The sequence below is a fragment of the Protopterus annectens genome, chromosome 8.part0 (genome assembly GCF_019279795.1).
Source record: "Protopterus annectens isolate FY-2018-M chromosome 8.part0, PAN1.0, whole genome shotgun sequence".
Taxonomy (NCBI): Eukaryota; Metazoa; Chordata; order Ceratodontiformes; family Protopteridae; genus Protopterus; species Protopterus annectens.
The window spans coordinates 1,839,169,840-1,839,195,046 of record NC_056741.1 but is presented as its reverse complement, the minus strand read 5'-3'; the positions used below and the strand labels follow the sequence as shown (position 1 = coordinate 1,839,195,046).

Here is a 25,207-nt window from a genome sequence, read left to right as displayed (position 1 = left end):
CTCTTGCTTCTGAGCCACCTTGTAAAATTACCATTGTTGAGTCTGCTTCCTCGGCTCCACCGACATCGGGGCCGCAGGAGGTAGCTGTGTCGACTGAGTCTGCGTCTGCTCCGATAATTTTGGAACCGATTTGGAGCCGGTCGCCAAGCTTGAGGCAAGGTTCTCCAGATAGGAGGTCTAGGTCTCCATCCATTTCCTCCAAATCCTCCAGGCTTTCCGATTTGGATGTAGATAGGGTGGTGCAGAGGCTCCTACAGTCACCGGTGTTGGCCAAACTTTTCTCTGCTTCAACCCAGTTGGCTCTGGAGCCAGCTGGCTAGGTCAGCTACGTCTCTCGGATCGGTTCTTCCATCCCCCACAACACCGGTGAGAGCTTCTGACACCCACCTATCCTTGGATAGCAGAGCGCAGGGCCTAAGGATACCCCCATGAGTGGTCCCCTTCTTTCTGAGGGGCCCTCAGAGCCTGTGCCTGAGGAACCCTCCAGAAAGAAATCGTGCAAGAGGAAGCACATAGACTCCCAAGACGAGTCTCTCACTTCCGATACTGACCTCAAGGAATCGGAGGGGTCCCCTAAGTCTTCCTCTGAGGACGTTTCGTTCTCTGATATCCTGGAGATCTTGAAACAAAGAGGAGACTGGCCCTCCAAAACCCCCTCCGAGGAGGAGTCTGTATTCCTTAAGGCCTTTTGCGCTCAGCCCTCTGCCTACTGGATGTCTCTACCCTTTGACGAGCTTCTGGACCTTATTTGTCAGAGGGTGTGGGAGACTCCTGACTCTGTGGAGCCTGTTTCTCGATGCCCCAACAGATTTTTGTCTGCTCCCCAAGGGAAAGAATTTTTAACAAAGGGAGTCCCGGTAGATGCTATGGTGGTGGCGGCTGCCACACAGAAGGAAGTTGCCGAGTCTTCCTCTTCGGTCCATCCTCCTAACAAGGAGTCTAGAACTGTGGATCGGTACGGGAAGCGTACACTTGTCTTCAGCGACCTTTACCTTGCGGTCACTGAATTATTTGTTTCCTTTCATGCGGCTTCAGAGAGATCTCCTTAAGGAGTTAGGAGATACTCTAACTGGTAACGTGCCTGAGGCGGTGGCTCAGACTGTCAACACTCAGCTCTCTACCCTCAACTCCATTGCTAACTCGTCCATGCGACTGATTTCGTACGTGGCCAAGGGAGCTAGTAGGACGGCTAGTTCAGGAGTGGCCCTCAGGAGGCAAGCCTGGCTACGCCTGTGTCACTTTGTGAAGGCCTTTAAGTCTTCCTTTACTGATGCCCCCTTTGATGGTTCCTCCTTGTTTGGGATCAAAGTGAAAGACACACTCACCAGGTGCCATCAAGAGGGAAAGACCTTGTCTGCCGTGGGGGTCAGTTTTTCCCTCCCGTCGAATCCTTATCCCAAGGCTCAGCGAGGGGGAAAGATGTGGTTCAAAAAATCACAAAGGTCTTTTCCTACCGCACAGGGTGAGACCCCTTACCCCCCGAGGCAGGGGAGGGGGGTTGTATTCAGGGAGTCATCGCCCCAGAGGCAGAGAGGGCCCCCGCAATTCTGGGGGCAGTGATTCCTTTTGCGGTTCCCCAGCTGTGCTTCTCTGGAGCCAGTCGGGGGTCGAATTTCCTGGCATCCGGAAGCCTGGGTCAACATCACCCAGGACAGATGGGTATTAGGGATAATCGCCGGAGGTTACACCATCCCATTTCACTCCACACCTCCCCCCATCAAAAGGATCCCAGATGTTCCACCCAGTCAGAGGGGTCATGCAGCAACAGAGGTTTCTCAGCTGCTAGAAAAAGGAGTCATCCAACCCGTTCCCCCAGACCAGATCGGATTAGGGACTTACTCGAGATTCTTTTTGGTGCCGAAAAGAACGGGGGACCTGAGACCCATTTTGGATCTCAGCCAACTCATTCATTACCTACACAAGTCCAAATTCCGGATGGTCACGCTGCAATCGATTCTCCCGTTATTGGGAAAGGAAAGTATGGATGTGCTCCATCGACCTGAAGAATGCTTATTACCACATCAAAATGGACAGAGCATCCAGATGTCATCTACACTTCCGGCTGGGAGCCAGGCACTTCCAGTTTCGAGCCCTGCCCTTTGGTCTCACTACAGCCCCCAAGGTGTTCAAGTGCATGGCAGTGGTGACTGCTCACTTGAGATGTCAAGGATTCCAGGTGTTTCCTTACCTGGATGACTGGCTCCTATCCACCCCCACCAAGCATCTACTGTTTCAAAACAGAGATACTACCATCGATCTTTGTCACCAGTTTGGCATCACAACAAAACTGGAAAAAATCTGCCTTGCTACCCTCACAGCGTGTCTCATTTATAGGAGCAGAGTTGGACACTATTCGGTTGAGAGCATTCCTACCTATGGAGAGGATCACAGGGTTGCAACAACAGGTTCGGATGATGATGCCTCTGACACGTGTGAGGGCAAGACTAGTTCTTCAGTTACTGGGGACGATGGCGTCCACTATCATGATGGGTCCCGTAAGCGAGGTTACATATGAGGATCATACAATGGCTCCTATTCGCCCAATGATCCTTCCAAAGACTACCGCTATCCCATCCTATCTTAATCACAGGCAGATGCAAACAGGACCTCAGTTGGTGGCTATGCACCAACAACTTAGACGTAGGGAAACCCTTTGTTCCACCCACCCTGGTAGCCACAGTGACCATGGACGCCTACCAGATAGGGTGGGGGGAGCATTATCTCGGCAGGATGGTCCAAGGCACGTGGCAGGAGCACGAGATAGACTTGCACATAAATGTCCTGGAGATGAAGGCAATGCTCCTAGCGTTGCAGGCACTTCAGGATGTCCTCCCTCTAGGGATTATTGCGATACACTCGTACAACATGTCAGTAGTGTGGTATCTCAACAAACAAGGAGGAACCAGATCGTACCCACTATGCAGGGAGGCCATGAGAGTGTGGAATTGGGCGATAGCTTCCCAATGGGCCTTGGTGGCAACGCACATCCCGGAGAAAACCAATGTGATTGAGACAGGCTAAGCAGGGCAATCCTCATGCCTTACGAGTGGTCCTTGAACCGCCGGGTGGTGGACAGTATATTCAGCAAATGGGGTCAGCCTTGCTGCGATCTGTTTGCCAGCCCCTCAATGCGAAATGCAGCAGCTGCTTCTCGCTGATCCCCCCACCGGGGGAATCTCCAAGGGACGCTCTTGCGCACAATTGGCCCTCAGGCCTGCTGTATGCTTTCCCCTCCGTTTCCTCTTATCTCAAGGGTGATTCAGAAAGTGGTATCCTTGGGAAGCGGATTGATTCTGATCGCGCCACACTGGCCTCGACAAGTATGGCCCCCCTTCCTTCAACCTTACATCGTGGATGCTCCTTGGACTCTGGACCCTCGTCCAGACTTGCTGACACATGTCGGGACAGCTCCACTCCTCCCTGGAGATCCTGTGGCTGACCGCCTGACTACTCCACTTCCATCCGTAGTCAGGTGTCACGATTTTTCTCCAGACGTGGTCCATATTCTTTCGTCCTCTCATAAGCCGTCCACTAGGAAGATCTAGTCTAGCAAGTGGAAAAGGTTTTCGATATGGGACCAGTCCAAAGGTATTGAGGCCCCCATTGATTCTGTTTTGGAATTTTTCTCTCATTTATTCTACCAAGGGTCTGCCTCAGCCACCATCAAAGTTCAGCTGGCCGCTATTTCAAATTATCATGTGGCTTATGAACCTAGCTTAATGGCACACAGGCTGTGTAGAGCATTCCTGAAAGGCACTCTTCTTCTTCGTCCCCCTGTATCACAACCTGTTATGCCCTGGGACCTCAATTTTGTTCTGCAGGCCCTCACTCTACCACCCTTTGAGCCCATGGCTTCCTGCGATTTAAAATTTCTTACATGGAAATCTGCCTTTTTGATAGCTATCACACATCAGCTAGACGAGTATCAGAACTTCAGGCCCTATCAGTTAAGCCCCCATATTTGATATTCCATTAAGATAGTCTCTCTCAGACCAAATCCGTCTTTTCTTCCCAAGGTGGCTTCCTTATCTAATATTAATCAGTCCATTGAGCTGCCGGTCTTCTTCCCCAACTTCTCCAATAAGGCAGAGTACCAGTTTCATCTGTTGGATGTTCATAGGCAATTACGCTTTTATCTACACAGGACTAAAGATTGGCAGAAGTCAGACCAGCTCTTCGTTTCGTTCTCAGAGAATCGCTTGGGATCTTTGGTTTCCAAGGTCACCATCTCTAGGTAGATAGCTGGTTGCGTCTCCTTTATCAGGCAGGGGGAAAGAGCCTGCCCTTTCCAGTCAGAGCACACACTACCAGAGCAGTTTCCACTTCCACAGCCTTTCAGGCTAGGTTATCGATGGACGATATAGGTGCGGCTGCAACATGGGCTTCTCCTGACACGTTTGTTTCCCATTACAAATTGGATGTGGTGTCCAGGTGCAGATCATCTTTTGGCTCCACAGTGCTCAGGAGTATTTTCCATTGAGCCACCCAGGATGTAGGTGCTAGGGACGCTGTCTCACAAGTGAAGATTGTAGGCAAGATAGGACTACATAACATCATTTAGTTATGTACTCACCATAACATTGGATTTATGTAGTCCATCTTGCCTCACATTCTTCATTAACCCCCCCCCCCCCACCGTCCCCCACGCCTGGAGGATTTGGAGGATCTCCTTGTACTTCTAAGGTTACAGAGTCCCTTTGGATAATTTGTTGGACCTCGTTGTTATGGGTGTGTGTGTGTGTGTGTGTGTTTGGGCGATGGATACGATACTTCTGTTGGCAGCTAACTAGATCTGGGGATGTGGAGCAGTGTATTTTGGGATACCATCTTAGCCCAGCCAATCAAAGACTTTCGAGCTAGATGTTCAGCTCCGAACCCACAAGTGAAGAATGTGAGGCTAAATGGACTAAATACATCTAACCTTATGGTGAGTACATAACGAACAGTTTTGCACTGTTTTGTGTTAAATGCATTGAACTCTTAAGGTCTGCTGGGGAAGCAGCTGCCTTCACTTCTCAGTTTCAAACTTCATGCATTTTTCACTGAACTGCTTTCCATTCTTCCTTTAAATGTTAGTGTTATCGCCTATATTTCTCTCAGTCGAGTGTGTTCAGAGGTGTCATGGTTAATTGCTTGCACCTGCAAACCGTTCATCTCTAAGTAAAAGTAGTTTGTTATGAGAAAAAAAAGCAGGTAGTAACTTCATAGTTTCATGGAAAAAAATATTTTTTTAAGTTTCATTCCTAACAGTGTTCAAACGTCCTATGGTTAATTGCTTGCATCTGTAGGTCTTCCCATTGAGAAGTATTTGCTGATGGGGAGGAATAGCTAATGACTTTGCAAGTACAAGAATACCACCATTTTCCATGCCTTCATCATTTTGTCTTTTTTTCAAACCCATTTGCTTAAACTTGTCTATAGCTTAGACCAAGGGCATTAGTCTAAATATCCACCTTTGTAAACAGGGAAAACTATTCTTACCACTGCATATAGTGTGATCAGTACACTTTTACAGTCCTCTGTTCCTCAGTCCAGCATCTCTAGATTATATTCACTTTATTTTCTTTCCAGTCATTCTTAATTTTTAACTTTGTGAATTTTGGATACAGTGCAACTAAGAAAACAGTATTTGTATTAATATCTTTAGTGCATATAACAATCATTTATAAGACTCCACCTCTTATTTAAAATACCCCTGGCTGCACCCTATACAAAAATGCTTTACTATATAGCATATATTTTAAATTGTGTAATTTTTTTATAAAAATATTAATGAGAACAAAAACAATTGCTTGCAATTACTTTCAATCCCTTAAGTATCCTTATAAACATTAATGCCACAAAATGAGATCTGATGTCCTTTTCATTCTTCCTCAGTGTAGGGATACTGGATCTGACTTGGTCACTTATACTAGTCTTTGGATCTAACTCTCAAACTCTTCCCTCTACCCATAACTCCCTAGTAAACCAACATTACCCAAAATCCCATTTGCTGCCATCTTGTACAAGATGCCAATCCCAGTCTCAGCATTATTTGAAAAGTGTATTTTGCAGTTTTTGCATGTTTTTTGTAAGTAGTTATCCCCTCTATATTTAACATTTCCCTTACCTCCTCCCTCTCCTATTCTTGTGTAACTCATGAGATTTGTCCCAATTGCACCCTCTAAAAAAATGTTTCAAATACCATTTGGTAGTCTCCAGCATAGCATAGTTGGTACTTGTCCTTTCATGGTAACCTTTTTTTATTGTATCCTTTTAGAAGGTGGTATTCTACCATTGTTGGTAGTCAGCCTTAAAGTCTTTCTCCTCTTAACTTTTTCTTTAAACCCTTTATTGTATAGGCCTGCCGTAATTATGTTGGAAAAAACAATAGGGTTTAAAAACTGCACTTCCTGTGGGCATAAGGTTCCCAGTTCTGATATCCCCAGTGGAGTGCCTCACCTTAATACTAACTGCTGCATTTGTGCTGCATTTAATTTGAGAGTTCTCAGTGACTGGTGCAACAAGCTGGTACTTAAGTGTTTGCTGCCACCATTTTCCTCTTCTTAAGGGGCTCAGACACCCAGAAAATTTGTGAAATCTTCTTCAGAGTCAAAGTAGTCTCACAACAGATCCCCTACCCATTCCCCGAAGACTGCTACTTCAGCTCCAACTTCATCGGAGCCACCACAAAAAAATTCAGCAGAGTTCATCAGATCCTAAGAAAAACACTCTGATCCCACACCCTTTGATACAGTTGTCATTTCATCATAGTGTCCTTTAACCCCCACTCACCCAGGCTCACAGTCAATCCAGTTTCTCACCTGTTGGCATTCTCTTTTTCTTCTGGAGACTCCGGGAAAGAGTCTAGACCTCAGTTGACCACCTTGTCCATTAGGTCCTCCAAAGGTCTGTCAGAAGCTAATGTGAATAGGATGATGAGGAAATTCCTCAGAACTCAAATTCAGATGGGGGTTATTCTGTCTGTCTCCCATTGGATCCACAAGCCTATTGTCCACTTCTCACGTTGTGGTATCTCCTCCAATCCATTCTCTGGTTTCGGACCTCTTGGATCTAGGAGTCCCAAGATTGTCATTGGTGGATAGGAAGATGGCTAGATCTTCAACTCTGACTGTTTCTCTGACAGGTTCTGCTCATACTGCTTTGGATTGGGATGAGTCTTGGAGCCAAAGCATTAGTGCTGGATCCAGTGGGTTGGGATCCACTCCGATGTTATCAGAGCTGTCCTTGACCCTCAGAGCCTCAGTGTTTGACAGCTGAGGTCCGACTCCATCCTGAAGGCATGGATCCAGGCAGGGTCTTCACCTGGCAGCTGTGGAGTTTTCAGGTCCAGAGTGGCTAGCCATGGCTTCTCCCAGTCCATTGGCCTTGGAGGTTGTGGAGAGTGCTTTCTCTCGACTGAGGGATTCAACTCCTTTCATCTTTGTATCCTACATTCCTTCCCCCTTCGTGTCTGAGCTCTACTATCAGACATACTCCAAAGGGACAGATGGTACCATCTAGCATCCAGCCAGTCCCTGTTAAGGAACTTCCCCTCTCTTCAGATACCTTTCCAGATCATCCTGCAGAAGAGGTTTACTGAAAGAGAATGTGCAAAAGGAGACTCGCAGATTCCCCTACGGAATCTCTCATTGAAGATACTGACTTTGAAGTGGAAGGGTCCCCAAGATCTCTCCACCAGATGACATCTCATTCGCAGATATCCTGGAAATTCTCAAAACGGTGGATGATCTTCAGATACCCCTTCCCCAGAGGAGTCAGTTTTTCTGGAAGCTTTTGGTTCCAATCCACCTATGTCTTTGGTGACTCCTCGGCAGATGAGCTTGTCGATTTAATCTTCAACAGGCATGGAAGAAACCAGAGTCTTTTGAACCAATCTCCCAATGCCCAGACAAAATTTTGGCACCTTCAAAGGACAGATCCCATTGGAGCAAAGGAGTCCCTGTCAGCAGCTACAAAAATGAAGCTAGAGGTGTGGAGTTCCTCTGTCCCCCATGCCCCTAACAGAGAGTCCAGGGTGTGGACAGGTTTGGAAAGTGCATATTTGCTTCAGTGAGTCCATGTCTGTGGAGAATGTTGGATGGATGTGGTTATTTGACTTTTCAACTCTTATTTCATCAATGCCTCCTTCGATGGGACATCCTTAATTGGCCCTTCTATGAAAAATGCTTTCCTGGAGTGAACAAGATGGAAAGACCCTGTCTGCTGTTGAGATATGCTTTTTTGCCCCTTAACGATCCTTTTCTTGTAATCAGAGGAGGTAAAAAAATGTGGTTCCATAAGTCCCTTTCCAGGATTCATGTGGAGACATCTTCTCCAGAGGCAGGGGGAGAGTTCAAATGGAAGGCACCATCCTTGCAGCAGAGGAGACCCGCAAAATTAGGGTTTCCAGGATTCTTTTGCAGATAGACCCTTTCAGCACCCCTAAAGGGGTTGCCAGACTGCTCACCTCTGGAGACAGTTGAGGGGGTGCTTGTCTTTGCACCCAGATGCCTGGGCTTTAATGACAAAAGATTCTTGGGTGCTAAAAATATATAGAGGATATTTCCCACCATTTTTCCAGATTCCCCCTAACAAAAAGAAGTAGATTCCTGATATCCTACCCAGTCAGAGAATCTGCAGCTCAGGAGATTCAAAAGCTGCTGGACAAGAGTCATCCAGGAGGTCCCATCAGTCCAAAGAGGATCTGAGACCATTTTTGATCCAAGCAGCCTGAACCAATTTGTGAAGAAGCCAAAGTTCTGAATGATCATGGTTCAGTCCATTCTGCCCCTTCTACACAAGGATGCTTGGATGTGCTCAGTCGATCTCCAGAACTCATACTATTACATCAAGAACAGACTATTCCAAAGATTTTTATTCTTTTCACTGGGAGCCAGTCTCTCTTGGTTCAGAGCACTGCCCTTTGGTCTCACCACAGCCCCCAGAGTGTTTTCAAAGTGTATGGCAGTGGTAGCAGCTCACCTGAGACCGCTGGGATTCTGAGTGTTTCCATATCTAGACTATTGTCTCCTCACCTTCCAAACCAGGCATCTCTTAAAGCAATCCAGGGTCTATTTGCTCCAACTGTGTCAATGACTAGGCATTTTAGTCAACGCCAACAAATCTCATCTATAACCTGTAGAGAGCTAAGGTGAACACAAGAAGTCAACCTCTCCTATGCATCATGTAGACACAAGTTTCAGGTACAGTAGATTCTTGTCCACCCTTCTCCTCCAGCCATGTTTGTCTTTCGTGCTTTAGGTTCGATGGCAGCAGCCATAACTTTAGTCCCTGTGGCCCACTTCTATATGTGTGTTCTGCAATGGACTGTAGCTGTTCAGTGGTCTGTTCTGCATCAGTCTCTGTCCTTTTTAGTCAAACTTGCTTGAATATGCAAGGACCTTCATCTCTGGATTCAGTTTACCTTGGATGTCCCTTTATTCTGTCTCCTCAGTAGCTACGGTAACCCCAGATGCCTCCCCATTAGATTGGGGAAGTGCCATTTCTTGGGACAGATGGTCCAAAGCACTTGCTCCCCCAAGAGAGAAATTCATATATTAATGTTCTAGAGATGAGAGCAGTTTTTTCAGGCCTTTCAAGATGCTCTCCCTCTCTGGACAGTTGCGATATAAACGGACAATGACTGGTTTGGTACATCAAAAACAGGAGGAAACCCCATCTTGCCCCCTTTGACAAGAGGCAATGAGAGTGTGGTAGTGGGTGATCTCATCCACCTGCTTTCTTGAGGCAACACACCTACCGGGGTACATCCAGCTTACTAGCGAACAATCTCAATAGGTCCATTTTGATGCCTCACAAGTGGTCTCTAAATCAAACAGTGGAGAAGATTTTCCGTTGTTGGGGCCAAACTTATTGTGACCTGTTTGCATCTCTCCACAACCACAAGTGCAGCAAGTTTTTTTGCCCTAATACCCTCTCAGGGGGAGTCACCAAGAGATTCTGTAGTCCACACTTGGCCCTCTGGTCTACTTTGTGCTTATCCCCTGTAAACTGTAATTCCAAATTTTTTAAAGAAAGCAGTTAGGTTGAATAGCTCAGTTATCCTTATTGGTCCCTTTTGAACTCGCCAAGTGTGGTTCTCTTTCCCTTTAGTTTCATCTTTGATATCCTCCAAGGATACTGGACCCAAGTCCAGACCTTCTTTCACAACCCCCTGGGATGAATCATCCCAGTATTCCAGACCTCAGGACTGTAACTGCATGGTGTCTGTAATTCCATTGATAGCTTGACATCCCAGGCTTTCCTCCCCAGTCCAAAAAATGATTCCGTCTTCCCAAAAAAATTCTACAAGGAAGATCTATAGGAGTAAGTGGAAAAGATTATCAGTTTGGGCTATTCAGAAGGAACTTGATCCTTTCAGTGCTCCTATAACTACGGCTCTAGAATTTTTTTACCATCTAATTTGAAGGAGATGCTAGTTTTTTCCACGAAGTACAGTTAGCAGCTATATCTAAGTTTCACTGAGGAATAAATGCTTCCGTCAAATTGTGCAAGACCTTTCTTAAAGGCACCTTCTTAGACCTCCTGTGGATGACCCATCACCTCCTTGGGATTTAACAGTAGTATTCCAAGGGTTGACCCAACAGCTGTTCGAACCATCAGCTAAATCTGACTTGAAGTTTGCCTTGGAAAACAGCTTTCCTAGTAGCTATTACATCTGTGAGGTGAATTTCTGAACTCCAGACTCTATCCTCCAAATCCACTTGCATTGTTTTTGAGTTACCTTACGAACCATTCCATTTTTTTTCTTAAATCAAAGGTAGGGTCTGAATCTAGCATCAAACAATTCATTTGCCTGTCTTTCCTAATTTTTCAAACAAAGGAGAGTACATGCTACATCTTTTAGATGTACATAGACAACTACTTTATCTACACTGAACAAAAGATTTGAGGAAATCAGAACAGCAGTTTGTTTCTTTCTCATCAGACAGACAGCGATCACCCGTTTCTAAGTTAGCTTGGCCCAGAGGTTTACTGATTGCATTTCTTTTGTATATATACTCAACAAGGCTTTCCCCCTTCCAAAGCCTCCTAAAGCACATTCTACTAGTGCCATGGCCACTTCCACCTTCTTGTCAAGAACTTCCATTGATGTGTGCAGCAGCTACTTGGTCTAATGCTTATACCTTTATTGCTTATTGCAGACTAGATTGCACCTCCAGCAGCAGAGCTGCATTTGGTTCAGCAGTTCTTTTGAATATTCTTCCATGAGGGCCACCCAAGATTCATGTAGCTAGGGACTGTATCCCATACATTGAAGAATGAAAAGGACGACATCAGATATTAAACTTATGTACTCACCATAACTATGCATCTGTGTTGTCCATTTTCATTTTTTCTCAACCTGCCACCCTCCTTCTTCCTTCCTTTTATTTTTTTGGAGTGACCTTGTGGATATTTTGGAACCCTTGTTCCAGATTTGATCTTTGCTGATCTTTCTTTTCCTGCTCTATCTTAGGGTCCTTAAGGTGGCAAACTCAGTCTGAGGTTTGTTTGCTTACTAGGGCATTATGGGTAGACGGAAGAGCTCGAGAGTTGGATTTAATGCATATGGCCAAGTCGGATCCAAGGTTGCATCCGGTACCCATACGTTGAGGAAGAATGAAAATGGACAATACAGGTGCATAGTTATGATGAGTACATCACTTTAATGTATGTACTTTACAATTCACTCACTAGTTTAACACTGGCATTCTTTCTCTGGCACATTTAAAAAAGCCGCATTTCAGTGTCTAATTCTACATCTTATGGGACTGGTGCCTTACAGTCTCCCATTTATTAAGTAGTTTCACATTGTTACTGGTCTTCCTGATAATCTCCATCTCCCAGCACCAATCTTTGGTTCAAGTCCAAGGTACTTCTGCTTCTTCTCTTTAACTCCTATGCTTTTTTTTTCTGTCACTCAAGCATTTACCTCTAGAACAATGGAAATTTTTTCACTGGCAGAGTTTGAGCTTTGTTATTGTCAGAAGAATGAGAAGCAGAGGTCCCTTCTGTTTGCTAGATTATTTCTTGTTGGCTAAACTTGTACTGTTTAGCCTGTACTGCATTCAAACATGTGTTTGATCCACTAGAAAAAAAAAATTCTGAAGGCGGCTGGTATGTGTTCAACTCCTCCTGCCTGCTGGTTAAGTAGGTAACAGTAAGTTTTGCAGTAAATATCGTAGTGGATGAAATCTTTAGTTTTCAAGCATAGTTTTAAATGTGTCCCTAAGTTATATATCCACTTGTAGACTTTTTTAGTAATTTGGTAATGTTACAGATTGCGCACCTACAGTGTCACTTACGTGAAGTGAATCCAGTTACGTAATGTGGGGATAGACTTTACAGACACTGTAGTATAAACATTCAAATCAGTATAGTTTGGAGAAATATTAATAATCAATATTTTTGTAGAATATTTAAACGGTTTTCTTCATTTTTCATGTAGGCATGGCTGACAGACCAGAACATAATTTTCTGATTCCTAAATTCTCTTTCATTTTCAGTTTTACTGAGGCATTAGCTACATAGTAACATCTCTTATTGTTAGGACATTGTTAGACAACGTATTACGGACTGGAGCTTTAAGGGTTGGCAGCTTCTAAGTTGGCTTGTGTATGTTTTTTTCTGTGGTAGCTTTTACAGTTTTTGAAGTGTTATAGTTTGTGAGAACCCCAATTCAGTTTTTCTAGTTTTCTCACATTTTATTTGTGCTAGGAAGTGTTTGTACGTTGCTGAGCATCTGATTTTTTTCATTTAGTCTAGGCTGATGTTCTAATAAAACTGAAACTTGTCCCTAACTGCTGGTCTGACATGTTGACCCAAGTGCATTGTTTGAGCTGCATATCAGTGTACTTGTAAGCCATTGTGCTGAAACATTTTAGTTGAAATTTTCGTATACTCCATGATGCTTTGATAGAGAGGCATTTGTACTAATTTTTGCATTTTGACATGGTCTTTGTTTGATCCTTAAAGGGATCTTCATTGGGAGTTTTACTTTCTTGCTTCACCCTTTAGTTCTCGTCTCCTGTGTAATGCAGGCAGCAGAAGTTTGTTAAGCTGAATGTTTCAGAACACTTGAACTCTGTGGCTGAATTATAGCTGTAGATGATGGAGACTTGCAAAACAGTAACATAGCTGCAACTGAGCTAAACTGAATAGTTAGAAGTCAACCTGAGTGACTGATTTAGCGTTTGTACTTACTATTTACTGATGTATTTAGTTCTTAATACCAAGCACTCGCTAATGTTTTATTAATCACCATAACATGTCTCAATTAGTGACATAGTTATTTTCCCTGTCCTACACTAAGATATCTACAAAGACTACCACAAAGAGTAGGCCCACCCTAGTATAAGTATGTCGCACTAGGAAATACCTTGTGTAATCTGTGCTAACAACTTCCTTACAACACCGTAGCAATCATTAAATAGTTTGCTCTACTTTTCCCATTAGTCCCCTTAACTTAACCATCTTTTTTTCTCTCCCTTTAGAAAAGAACAGTCCAGGAAATTTCTTGACCTGCTTCCTACTCTTCTACACTAAGTAAGCCCAGCGAACTGTGATAGCTCCCTTAAGAAACAGAACTTGTCTTTAACGGCCAAAGGCATTATATGTATTTGCTACCCTCCATGTTTTAAACCAAGCAAAACGTTGGCAACTGCACTTCTGTCTTAATAAAGCACGGCTGTGGCATGTACACCTAGCGTGGACAACACGGCCGTGGCATGTACATCTAGCGTGGACAACATGGCCGTGGCATGTACACCTAGCGCGGACAACAGAGTCCCATAAGCCCCCCATTCCTCGCTGCCTAAACCTCTGTCCCGTTCAGACTTTATATAGAATAGCCTTTAACTTGGCTTATTCTGTAAAACTTACTGGCAAACAGGTCTTGTACAAAAGCAAATAGTAGAAAATAAAGAGAAAGTTAATCTGCTGAAGCCACCCTAATGGGATAGAGCTACAGACTGGCATCGGTTGCTACATTTAATGTCCCATTGGGTAGTCCTGTGGCTCCCTACAATTCAGCTGCAAGTTCTTCCTGGCTAAAAAAACAGTCCCTGCAAGTTGGCCACAGATACTGACCTGGTCCTACAGATTTGTTTTTACAGACGTCAGCTCATGGTAACTGGGTTCAACATGCTCTTTTCGCCCTCGCTGAGCTCAGGCTCACTTCACTCCCCTACCAACCCACCCCCCCCATATCCTGTAATTTATACTTCCTTAACCACTCCCCCTCTCCAGTCAAACACTGAGTCACATCCATCTACCTAGATATAGTTTGGCACTAAATTTTCTATAGCACCCCTACTAGAACATGCATCTATTACCAGAATACCTTTTGCTAAAACCATTCTACAAAAATGCCCTTTGCGAACACCCACTCCATTTCAAATAAGACCAAAAACTTTCAACCCCCATTTAAATGCCCCCTTAACCAGTTCATTCTAACAATCATTCTGCTACTCTTAACCACTGTAGCTCTCTCTGCCTCCTATCACATCCATCTCAAAGAATCCACCTCCAACTATTATCTAACAACATCAAACTACTTAAAAACTATAGTTAACTTGGTTGACAAACTATCTCTTAGTGGTGACATTTACCCAAATCCTGGCCCCACCTGCAGTCCCTGTAACTTAGCCACTCAAACTTTAATACACTTACAACACTCCCAAGCAACAGTCATACCTCCTAGGAGCAAGTCTGATATCCTTATTTTAAATATTAACATAAGAGGCATAAACAAAGTCAATGAGCTACATGCCAACCTCTCCCTCTACACTCCATATGTTGTACTTCTGAGCGAAACTTGGCTAAAGCTTTCCATAGCTAACAATGAAATACTACTCTGAGGTTATAATATTATGTATAGACAGACTTACAAAAAAAGGGGGAGATGTGGCCCTGCTTTTCAAAGACCATCTCTCCATAATAATGCTAAATGAAAAACCACCAAGCCCCAATAATGTTGAACTCATACTCACCAAATTAAAAATAAGCTCCAGAATAAATATCATACTACACTGGTGTAGTGCATCACTACCTCAAGAGACTGTTATGGGCGATGTCAATATGGACTGGTTTGACTGCATCTCCCCAAACCCCAAAAACTGTATAAACCTGCACAGCTTCACAAAGCTTATTCACACACCTACTAGAATCAATAAACCAACCAATAAACATTTGTCTCTAGATTGGATACTTATTAATAGGCCAGAATTATACTCACTCTGGCTGCCTACTAGACGGTCTCAGTGGCCACTACCCAACCTATTTACTGAGGAACCGAACCAATCAACCCAAACAAACTACATTTAAACAAGTAAGGAACAAAAAGCACTGCAACCACAATAAGCTCATAGATATACTGAAACACTGTAACTGGACACACCCCTGAAACATTTACCCCTGCAGAATGCAATCAACTACTTTAACTTGACCTTCCTAACTATACTAAAACTCTTAAGCCCCCAATAGAAGTATAAGTATCAAATCAAATCACACTCCATGGTTAACAAAAGAAACACTGTCAATACTTAAATCCAGAGACAAGGTATGATTAGTATTGAACAAAACTAAGTCCCAACCCACCCCACTAATATACCGTGAACTTGGGAACAAAGCAAAGCAACAAATTAAAAAAGACAAAATTAATTACTATACCGAAGTACAAACTAAGCATCGCACTAATCCAGAAAGATTCTGGTCAGCTATAAATAATATACTCCAGCCAGGCAGTCAGGACACCCCCCCCCCCAACCAATATCAATAATAACTCTGACAATACTGCTTCCCTGTTTAATAAATACTTCACTGAAACAGTGCTTGCTTTATCCAACAATCAAAGCCCCACACGTAACTCGACTACCTCCATCTCCTCCAGTATTAAAGCCAATTTCTCCCTGCAAACCCGTATATATCAAAAAACTACTTAAAAAGCTAAAACCCACCACATTAGCTGCAGATAACCTGCCTGCCGAGTTCCTAAAACTAACAGCCGAGGATATAGCCTATCCTGTATCCGTTCTCAACAGGTCCATAGCTGAACATTAAGTCCCTACCATCTGGAAAATTTTTCCTAGTATACCTCTTCATAAGGGAGGAACAGCCACAGAACTCACCAACTACTGTCCCATTGCAATATTATCCCGCCTTTCCAAAATCCTAGAGAGGGTCATCCGTATGCAACTCTACCTACCTGCACACCCACAAACTACTAACCAACACCCAGCATGGCTTTCGAGCACATCATAGTACATCAACCCCTCTATTGGCTTTTACCAACACTGTCAACTATCATAGGAATAATGACAGACCGCTACGTATCCTTATCGTCTTTGACCTGTCAAAAGCCTTTGATATGGCTTCCCATAGCAAGTTACTAAGTGTACTCTCCAAACTAAACTTTTGCAAAGACACTTGCCTGGTTCCAAGACTACCCGACTGGATGACAAGCAGTCTCTTGCCAACAGACCTTATCACTATTACTACCTTTGACACAAGGTTGTCCCCCCAAGGCTCAATTTTAGGCCCAATTAAACAGCCTTCACACCTCAACCCCTCAAGCCTCTCTCATCCAGTGTGCAGATGATTCAACAGTAATATGTGCTGCTCCCACAATACAGGTACTATAGACCTTAACTCAACAATCCTTCTTAGCAGTTGAAACCTGGCTTACTAACACCCAACTAATTAAATCCTAAAAAAACAAAACTTATGATTTTCCAACCCACTAAATCAACCTTAACCTCTAATACCTTTAACATTGCATGTTAAGTTGTCAATCTCGCCTTCATTCTTGCTGGATGGGTTCGGAGCCGATCCTCGGCTCCACTGCACTTGCTTAGCTTGAGAACTCCTTTTACCAGCTCGAGGCAACCCTATATCCCATGATGCAAGGCGGGACTACCCCAGATCTCGTTTGCCGCTTTGCGAAGAGGTCTCCTTTTTTGCCAGCTGAGGTAAGTTTTGAGTTTTTCAAACAGCTTAAGTCAGGGTTTATCTTCCCCTTTTCCTATTTTTTAGTGTGTAGTGTCCATACAATCACCCTATTCCCCTTATAGTTAAAAAAATTTTTACTTTATAAAAGTTTAAAAATTTCAGTTAGGCCTAGGCCTTCCTTATTAATCCCTATCTGTGTGTCTGTGTTTGTGGGATTAATTTGTGTGACTGTTTTGGGGTGTGTGTGTGTGAGTATTTTGTTACTTTTTTTCTTAGACTATGTCTAAGGAGGTAACTGTCTCGGGCTTCAAGAAGTGTGACTCGTGCTGTCAGAAAATGTCTCTGACAGACGGTCACACTTCTTGTGTTTACTGCCTGGGGCCTTTACACCTGCAGGACTCCTGTGCTTTGTGTCACTCTTTTAGCCAGCGAGTCCTGCAGGAAAGGAGGAATAAGTTAATCCTCCGTGGCTGGCTAAAGCCGGAAGGTTCACCCACTAAACCTGGGTCCAGTAAGCCTTCCAAGCCATCTAAGGGTCAGGCTACAGCTTCCAAGCCTTCCCTGGTGGCTCCGACTCCTTCGGAGTCGAGATCGGCTTCGGCCGGAGCCGATCTTTCTTCTTCTCAGCTAGGGTCAGTTCCGATCGGTTCCGACACCCAGTCTGCTGTTGCCTTGTCGGCTCTGGCTGGAGCCGACACAGTATCCAGTATCGAGCCGAAGCCTTCGGCTCCATCTGGAACCCATAGGACGTCGGCTCCGATGACTTCATCCAAGAAGAGATCTCGGTCCCCGTCTTTGGAATCTATCCACTCGGCTCCGGGGTCTCCTCTTTTGTCGGAGTGGAGTCATCGGAGCCGATCTTCGAGATCTTCCAGGCTGTCTGACCACGATTTAGAGAGGGTGGTAAGCAGGCTGTTAAAGTCGCAGGCACTGGCCCAAATGCTCCATAGCCCGTCTCAGCAGACTTCGGCTATTGCTTCACCCCTTGAACTTCCTCCTCCGACTCCCCACCAGAGTTCGGAGCCGGAGCTTCTCGGGACAGCGACTGTGTCGGCGCCGGAACCGATACATCCTTTTTCGGCTCCGATCTCCTCCTTGAGACCTTCCTTGGAGGGATCCGGTCATCGAGTTTCCCTTGTCGGCTCCGAGGGGGCTAGTGGCATCGGACCCTTGTCCGACCCCGCTCTCCCTCTCGGGGCTTCGGCTTTGGTAAGCTCGGCACCGACATCGGCCTCGGAGCCTTCCCTCTCAGTGGAGCCGGGAATTCCTATTTCCTCGGAACGGGAATATTCCGGTCACCGGGGGAGGGGAGCCTTTGAGGTGATGAGGAGTGCCCTGGCACCTGAGCCAGGACAACAGTCCATGCCTCTAGCTCCTCCCTCTTCGGTGCCTGTAGACGCCTCTTGCCAGCCTCTTGCTCTCAGGCCCAGGGATCCATCGCCCCAGGTTTCCCCATTGGGAATATCTTCCTGTTCGAGGTTTCTCCTGATCCTGCAGGGAACCCCTCGGAAGAGGACGTAAGAGGAAACACACAGACTCCCTGAGTCTACTACATCTGATACCGACTTAGATGAGTCGGAGGGTTCCCACGATCCCCTCTGAGGATGTCTCCTTTTCAGACATCCTTGAGCTCCTCAAACAGAGGGGAATTGGCCTCCATTGACCCCTCCGAGGATGAGTCGGTATACCTGGAGGCTTTGGATCCCGACCCTCCACCTCCTGGGTGTCTCCGCCTTCGACCCACTTATGCAGGTAGTGGCTCGAAGGCGTGGGCTCCAGATTCTGTGGAACCTGTCCCCAGGAGACCATCCAAATTTATTACGGCCCCTACGGACAAACAGTTTCTTTCCAAGGGTCTCTGTGGATGCTATGGTGGCGGCGGCCACTAAGAAGGAACTTGCGGATCCTTCAGTACCTGTCCATCCTCCTAACAAAGATTCTAGGACCATGGACAGGTATGGAAAGCGGATGTTTTCTTCAGCGACCTTTGCTATCGTCGCTGAACTACCTTTGTCACTTCACCAGGCTTCAAAGAGATATTCTCAAGGAACTAGGTGAAGTAGTCCAGGATCCTTCTGCTGCTGGGGCTCAAGAAAAGATTGCCTCACAGCTAACAATCCTGAATTCCTTAACCAACTCCTCCATGCGGCTCATATCCTATGCAGCCAATGGAGCGAGCAGGGCCGCAGGCACAGGAGTGGCTCTTAGACGTCAAGCCTGGATGCGGCTTTGTAATTTTGGACCTTTAAGGCGTCCTTCACCAATACCCCTTTGACGGTTCGGCTTTGTTCGGACCTCAGGTGAAGGAAACCTTGACCAGGTGTGAGCAGGACGGTAAAACTCTTTCTGCCGTTGGAGTCCATTTTTCCACCCCTTCTAGACCCTATCCCAAGGGTCAGAAGGGAGGGAAGATGTGGTTCCGCAAAGCCCAAGGAGCTACACCAGACACACGTGGTCAGTTTACCCCCAGAGGCAGAGGGGGTAACAATAATAGACGCCGCCCTAGAGGCAGGGGGGTCCTCAGAACCAGGGCAACAGGGAGTCTCTTCCTGAGAAGCCTTTTCAGCACCCCTGAGGTGTTGTCCGACTGTCCACCCTTGGAGGCAGTCGGGGGAAGGATTTTGCTGTACCCAGTAGCCTGGCATTCCCTTTCACAAGATATGTGGGTACAGTCGATCATATCCGAGGGTTACAAAATCCCTTGAAGGTATCCCGTACCTCAACAATCCCTTCCAGACATCTCACCCGGTCAAAGGGATTTGGCAGAACAGGAGGTTTTAAAGCTCCTAGAAAAAAGAGCCGTCCAGACTGTTCCGGCAGACCAAGTAGGATCCGGCGTCTACTCGAGATTCTTTTTGGTCCCCAAAAGGACGGGAGATTGGAGACCAATATTAGACCTGAGCAGTCTAAACAGATTTGTCAAGAAGGCAAGATTCCAGATGGTCATGCTTCAGTCCATTCTGCCCTTTCTGGGCAAGGACAACTGGATGTGCTCTATAGACCTTCAGGACGCGTACTATCACATAAAGATTCACAGGCGCTTCAGAAGGTTTCTCCGCTTTCGGCTAGGGACCAGTCATTACCAATTCAGAGCCCTGCCCTTTGGTCTCACTTCAGCCCCCAGAGTGTTTACCAAATGCATGGCAGTGGTCACAGCTCATCTGAGATGTCAAGGATTCCAGGTGTTTCCTTATTTAGACGACTGGCTCCTCTCCGCCACCACCAGGTGTCAGCTTCTTCAGACCAGAGACTACACTCTGCAGCTATGCAGGAGTTTGGGAATTTCGGTGAATTTCGAAAAATCTTCTCTGCGGCCTTGCTAATCTATCACCTTTATAGGCGCAGAATTAAACACCGTCAAAATGTTAGCCAGACTAACAGATCAAAGAATTCTGGACATCCAAAAATACGTTCGGATTTTATTGCAGAGCAGCAAAGTCAAAGCCAGACTGATACTAAAGGTTCTATGTCTTATGGCTGCGGCCATTGTTCTTCTACCACTGGCTCGCTTCCACATGCGTCTTCTGCAGTGGATGTTATTCACTCAGTGGTCGTTCCACAGTCTTCCGATGAGGCACGAAATCTTAGTCACACAATCGTGCAGGACTCATCTGAACTGGTGGATATCTTCCCTCTTCTTCATCAGGGCCGACCTTTTGTTCCCCTCCTCCGGTTGCCACAGTTACTACGGATGCCTCTCTGATCGGGTGGGGGGCATTATCAGGGCAGGATGGTCCACGGACGTGGCAACCCATAGAATACCATCTGCACATAAATGTCCTGGAGATGAGAGCGGTGCTTTTAACGTTGCAAGCCCTCAACGACTTTCTTCCCATGGAACTATTGCAGTACAAACGGACAACACGTCCGTGGTCTGGTACATCAACAAGCAGGGCGGGACCAGGTCCTATCCGTTGTCGAGAAGCTCTCAGACTTTGGCAATGGGCAATCTCCTCTCATCGGTTTCTGATAGCAACGCACATCCCGCAGGTCCAACCTCTTGGCGGACAGGCTGAGCAGATCCATTCTCATGCCTCACGAGTGGTCTCTCAATCAATCTGTAGTGGACCAGATTTTTCTGAAGTGGGGCACACCTTGTTGCGATCTTTTGCTACACCCCAAAACAACAAGTGCCCGATTTTTCACCCTCTTTCCCCTACCAGGCCAACCCCTGAGAGACTCTCTAACCCAGGATTGGCCCGGGGACTTCTGTACGCTTTTCCTCCTTTTCCCTTGATTCCACAAGTCATTCAGAAAGCCACCATTTTGAGGGCCAAGTTGATTCTCATTGCCCCTTACTGGCCTCGACAAATTTGGTTTCCGTCTCTGCATCGTCACCTCCTGGTGCAGCCCTGGCATCTGGACCCAGTTCCGGATCTCTTGATCCACCAGTCGGGTCAACAGCACCGGGCCATTCATTCTCTCAACCTCACTGCTTGGTTGCTCCACTTCCTTCCCTAGCCAGGCTTCCCTCTGATCCGGTCAGAGATATCTTAGTGGCTTCTTTAAAGTCGTCCACCAGAACCGTTTATGCTAGCAAGTGGCGGCGTTTTTCCATTTGGGCAAATTCCAGAAATATTGATCCCTTTACTGCTCCTGTGCATTCTGTTTTAGATTTCCTGGCTGAAGTTTTTCAGTCAGGATCTTCTTCATCTACAGTAAAAGTTCAACTGGCTGCTATTTCCAAGTATCATGTTGGCTTGCAAGATCATAACATTATGTCTCATAGACTATGCAAGGCCTTTCTGAGAGGAGTGTTTCTCCTAAAGCCATAAAACATCCTCCTCCACAATGGGATCTAAATTTAATGTTGGCATCGTTAATGTTACCACCCTTCGAACCGTCTGCTTCATGTTCATTGAAATTATTGACCTGGAAAACTATATTTTTACTGGCTGTCACTTCAGCAAGAAGGGTTTCCGAGATTCAAGCTCTCTGCATCCGTTCCCCTTACTTGGTTTTTCACAAGGACAGGGTATCCTTAAGAACGAACCCTTCCTTTCTCCCCAAAGTTGTTTCTCTAACCAATATTAATCAATCCATCGATCTACCAGTCTTTTTCCCAAACTATTCTGACAGAGCTGAACAAAAGCTTCATTTTTTGGATGTCCATCGTCAGCTCAGGTACTATTTGCATAGAACTAAACAATTCAGGAAATCGGACCAATTATTTGTCTCCTATGCAGAAAACAGGAAAGGTCTCCCAGTGTCTAAAGTGACCTTATCCAGATGGTTGTCTTCCACCATTTCTTATGTGTATTCACTCAGAGGCAAGCAACTACCTTCTAAACCGAAAGCACACTCAACCAGGAGTCTATCCACTTCTGCAGCCTTTCAGGATAGACTACCCATTGATACCATTTGTGCAGCAGCTACTTGGGCCACTCCTCATACCTTTGTCTCTCATTACAAGTTAGATTTGGCCTCCAGAGACCGGGCCAGTTTTGGTTCCACAGTTCTCAAGAGTCTGTTCCATTGAGCCACCCGGGATACAGGTGCTAGGACGGTCCCATCCAGCAAGAATGAAGGCGAGATTGACAACTTAACATTTAGAAGTTATGTACCTACCATAACGTTCCATGTTAGTTGTCTTCTCTCGCCTTCTTTCTGCGTCCCTCCCTCCTTCCCCCTGGCCTGGACAGATCTTGAAGAGTTCCTATCAGGTTGTTTCCTCCTGAGCCTTCATTAGAGGACTCCTTTATTATGAACTTGGGTTTCCTAAAATATATTAGGTTAGTCCTTAGCAGGGTAGGTTAGCTACCAAACGAGATCTGAGGTAGTCCCGCCTTGCATCATGGGATATAGGGTTGCCTCGAGCTGGTAAAAGGAGTTCTCAAGCTAAGCAAGTGCCGAGTCGGAGCCGAGGATCGGCTCCGAACCCATTCAGCAAGAAAGAAGGCGAGAGAAGACAACTAACATGGAACGTTATGGTAGGTACATAACTTCTAAATCACTAAACAATACCATTATCTCCCCAACTCCCCATACCAAACTTTTAGGTGTTGAAATTGACGGTAATCTCTACTCTCCTATATGTAGCCCCCATCCTCATAAACCTAAAGAAATCTGAGCTTGCAAAAATTGAATCTTGCTGCAATAAAATTGCCATGTTCGCTTCAGTCTTACCTTCTAGAGCCCACCATTGTGTGGCTGTTAAACATCTGAACTGGCTAGAGCTCCCACACCACCTTCATTATAACCAGTTAACTATGGCCCACAAAATACTATATGAACCTGAAAAAATACCTGCCCTACAAACTTTACTTCAGCCCTATGCCACTTGTAGAATGTTAAGATCCACTAACAAACACCATATAAAAATCGGTGTAAGCAAAAAACAAGCAGGGGGACTCCCTTTTCACAAATTATATTGGAAAAATCTGGAATGCACTGCCAGACAATATTACATCCATTACGTCTCTTGTGTAGTTTAAAATAACCCTAAAAAAATCAACTGTTAAACAAATGGCTGTGCCCTTGTTCTGCACCAGATTAACCTCCATTTCTAACACTAGCATCAGTGACACTTACTGTAACCTCTGGTCCTACTTATTATTTAGGCCCCTTCAAACTAAACCGTACTCAAACTGCTGTATTTAATCTATAAGGTAACTGGAACCATCTTATCCAATTTCTCCCTACCTATTTCTTAGGTAAAGCATTGTTATAATAAAATCTGATGTTCTAGTTCTCACAATACGTTTTTATACCTTTTTACTCTTAAGGTAGCAAGGTGTTATAATGTTTTGATACTTAAAATTAGGAATATTGTAATTAAGCTCAAATCTCATAGACCTTTATAACCAATGAGTCAGTCATTGAAATTTTGTGTATAATACAATCTTACAAATGTAATAGCCATAAAGACTAAAGACTACCTGAATGCATATTACTTGTATGTAAACTATATGTATGTAAACTTTATATGTATGTAAACTACATGTAGTTAAGCTACTGATGCTAGTTATCTCTGATTGTCTTTGCTTTATGTGGAGCTTTTCTCCCCCGGCCGCTGCTGAAAATGGTCATATGTCCAGTTGGACTTTCCCAGTAAACAAATGTAAAATATTGGCATGAATGATGTGCATGACTCCAGTAACACATTGTTCTGAAACAGTATCTTTAAAGGCCTTTTGTGAGTACCCTGACATAAGTGTAATACCTGCGAATGCAAGTCTCAACACTTGAAAAATAATTAGAACAAATGCAAAAGCCGCACACACGGTTAAACGAAACGTATCTAAAAACGGCATAAAACTTTTAGTAACAGGTAAGTGCTTTCACCACTCATATCATGGCTTCATCAGCACATACAAATCATAAAAAGGCAGTAGCATTTAAATACTCGCATTTCAAATACTCAAACTCAATTAATATGTATCAGGTGTATTCTATAACTTTATATAACACATGTAGAGACGCACACACGCCTTTCACAGACACGCACACATCGCATTACAGACATGCACGCACACGCTGACAGACACACGCGTACCTGCCATTACAGACACAGGGATAGAAAGGAAATACATATGTACATTATTCTTGGAGAGCAGTTAAGAGATTTGTCTTGCACATTCTGTTGATCATTCTAGCTATTTAATTGATGCGCGAGTGTGTGTACCACTGATACCATGGTACCGGGATGGGAAGAAGTGGCATAGGAAGCTGCGAAAAAAAAAACTGTCATTTTTGAGATAAATATCTGTCTGCTTTTCCCACCAGGAGCTTCACAAGCTTTTTTGGTCGATCAGGATTAGTAATGTCCTTATTTTTGAAGGTGTTCTGGCCATAGTTCTTGTATTATGAAAAATACCTATAAAGTTTATGTTGCAGCCAATAAGGGAGGTCTTTTGTAGCATTAAAGTGCCGACTTCCTCTACTAAAGGTGATTTGCTTCTCCCATTTCAAAAGTGTCAGTATTGTTTCAGAAAGAGTGTGGTGTTCCACAAACTGCCATGTCACTCTGCATTTTTTTTTTGTCTCCTGTTAGCACTACTTATATTACATGCCCAGCCGATCCAAAGAAAACGTTAGGCATCAAGCTACCGTTTCTGGTAATGATCATAAAGAACCTGAAGAAATACTTTACTTTTGAGGTTCAGGTAAGGAATTGGTCTACTGTAAATGGTGATACTTTATGAATTGTGCTTGCAGAATCATAAAAAGACAAATAAATGTCAAACTCATAGTTGGCTGTATGGTCTGACAGTGAATGCTGTGGCAGGCTCATTTTTAGAAAATGTACTAAAGCATTTGATTTTCTGTAAACTCC

At 44.8% G+C, this 25,207-nt stretch overlaps 1 protein-coding gene across 3 annotated transcripts in view; it reads left to right on the top strand.

Moving 5' to 3' along the window:
* CFAP20 (cilia and flagella associated protein 20) overlaps positions 1–25,207 on the top strand; it is a 476,007-nt gene that overhangs the window by 178,244 nt on the left and 272,556 nt on the right. For all 3 annotated transcript variants that reach the window (XM_044081330.1, XM_044081331.1, XM_044081329.1), the window contains exon 4: positions 24,926–25,037. In XM_044081330.1, the coding sequence (XP_043937265.1) occupies positions 24,926–25,037 (112 nt within the window). The remainder of the gene's footprint in view (positions 1–24,925; positions 25,038–25,207) is intronic.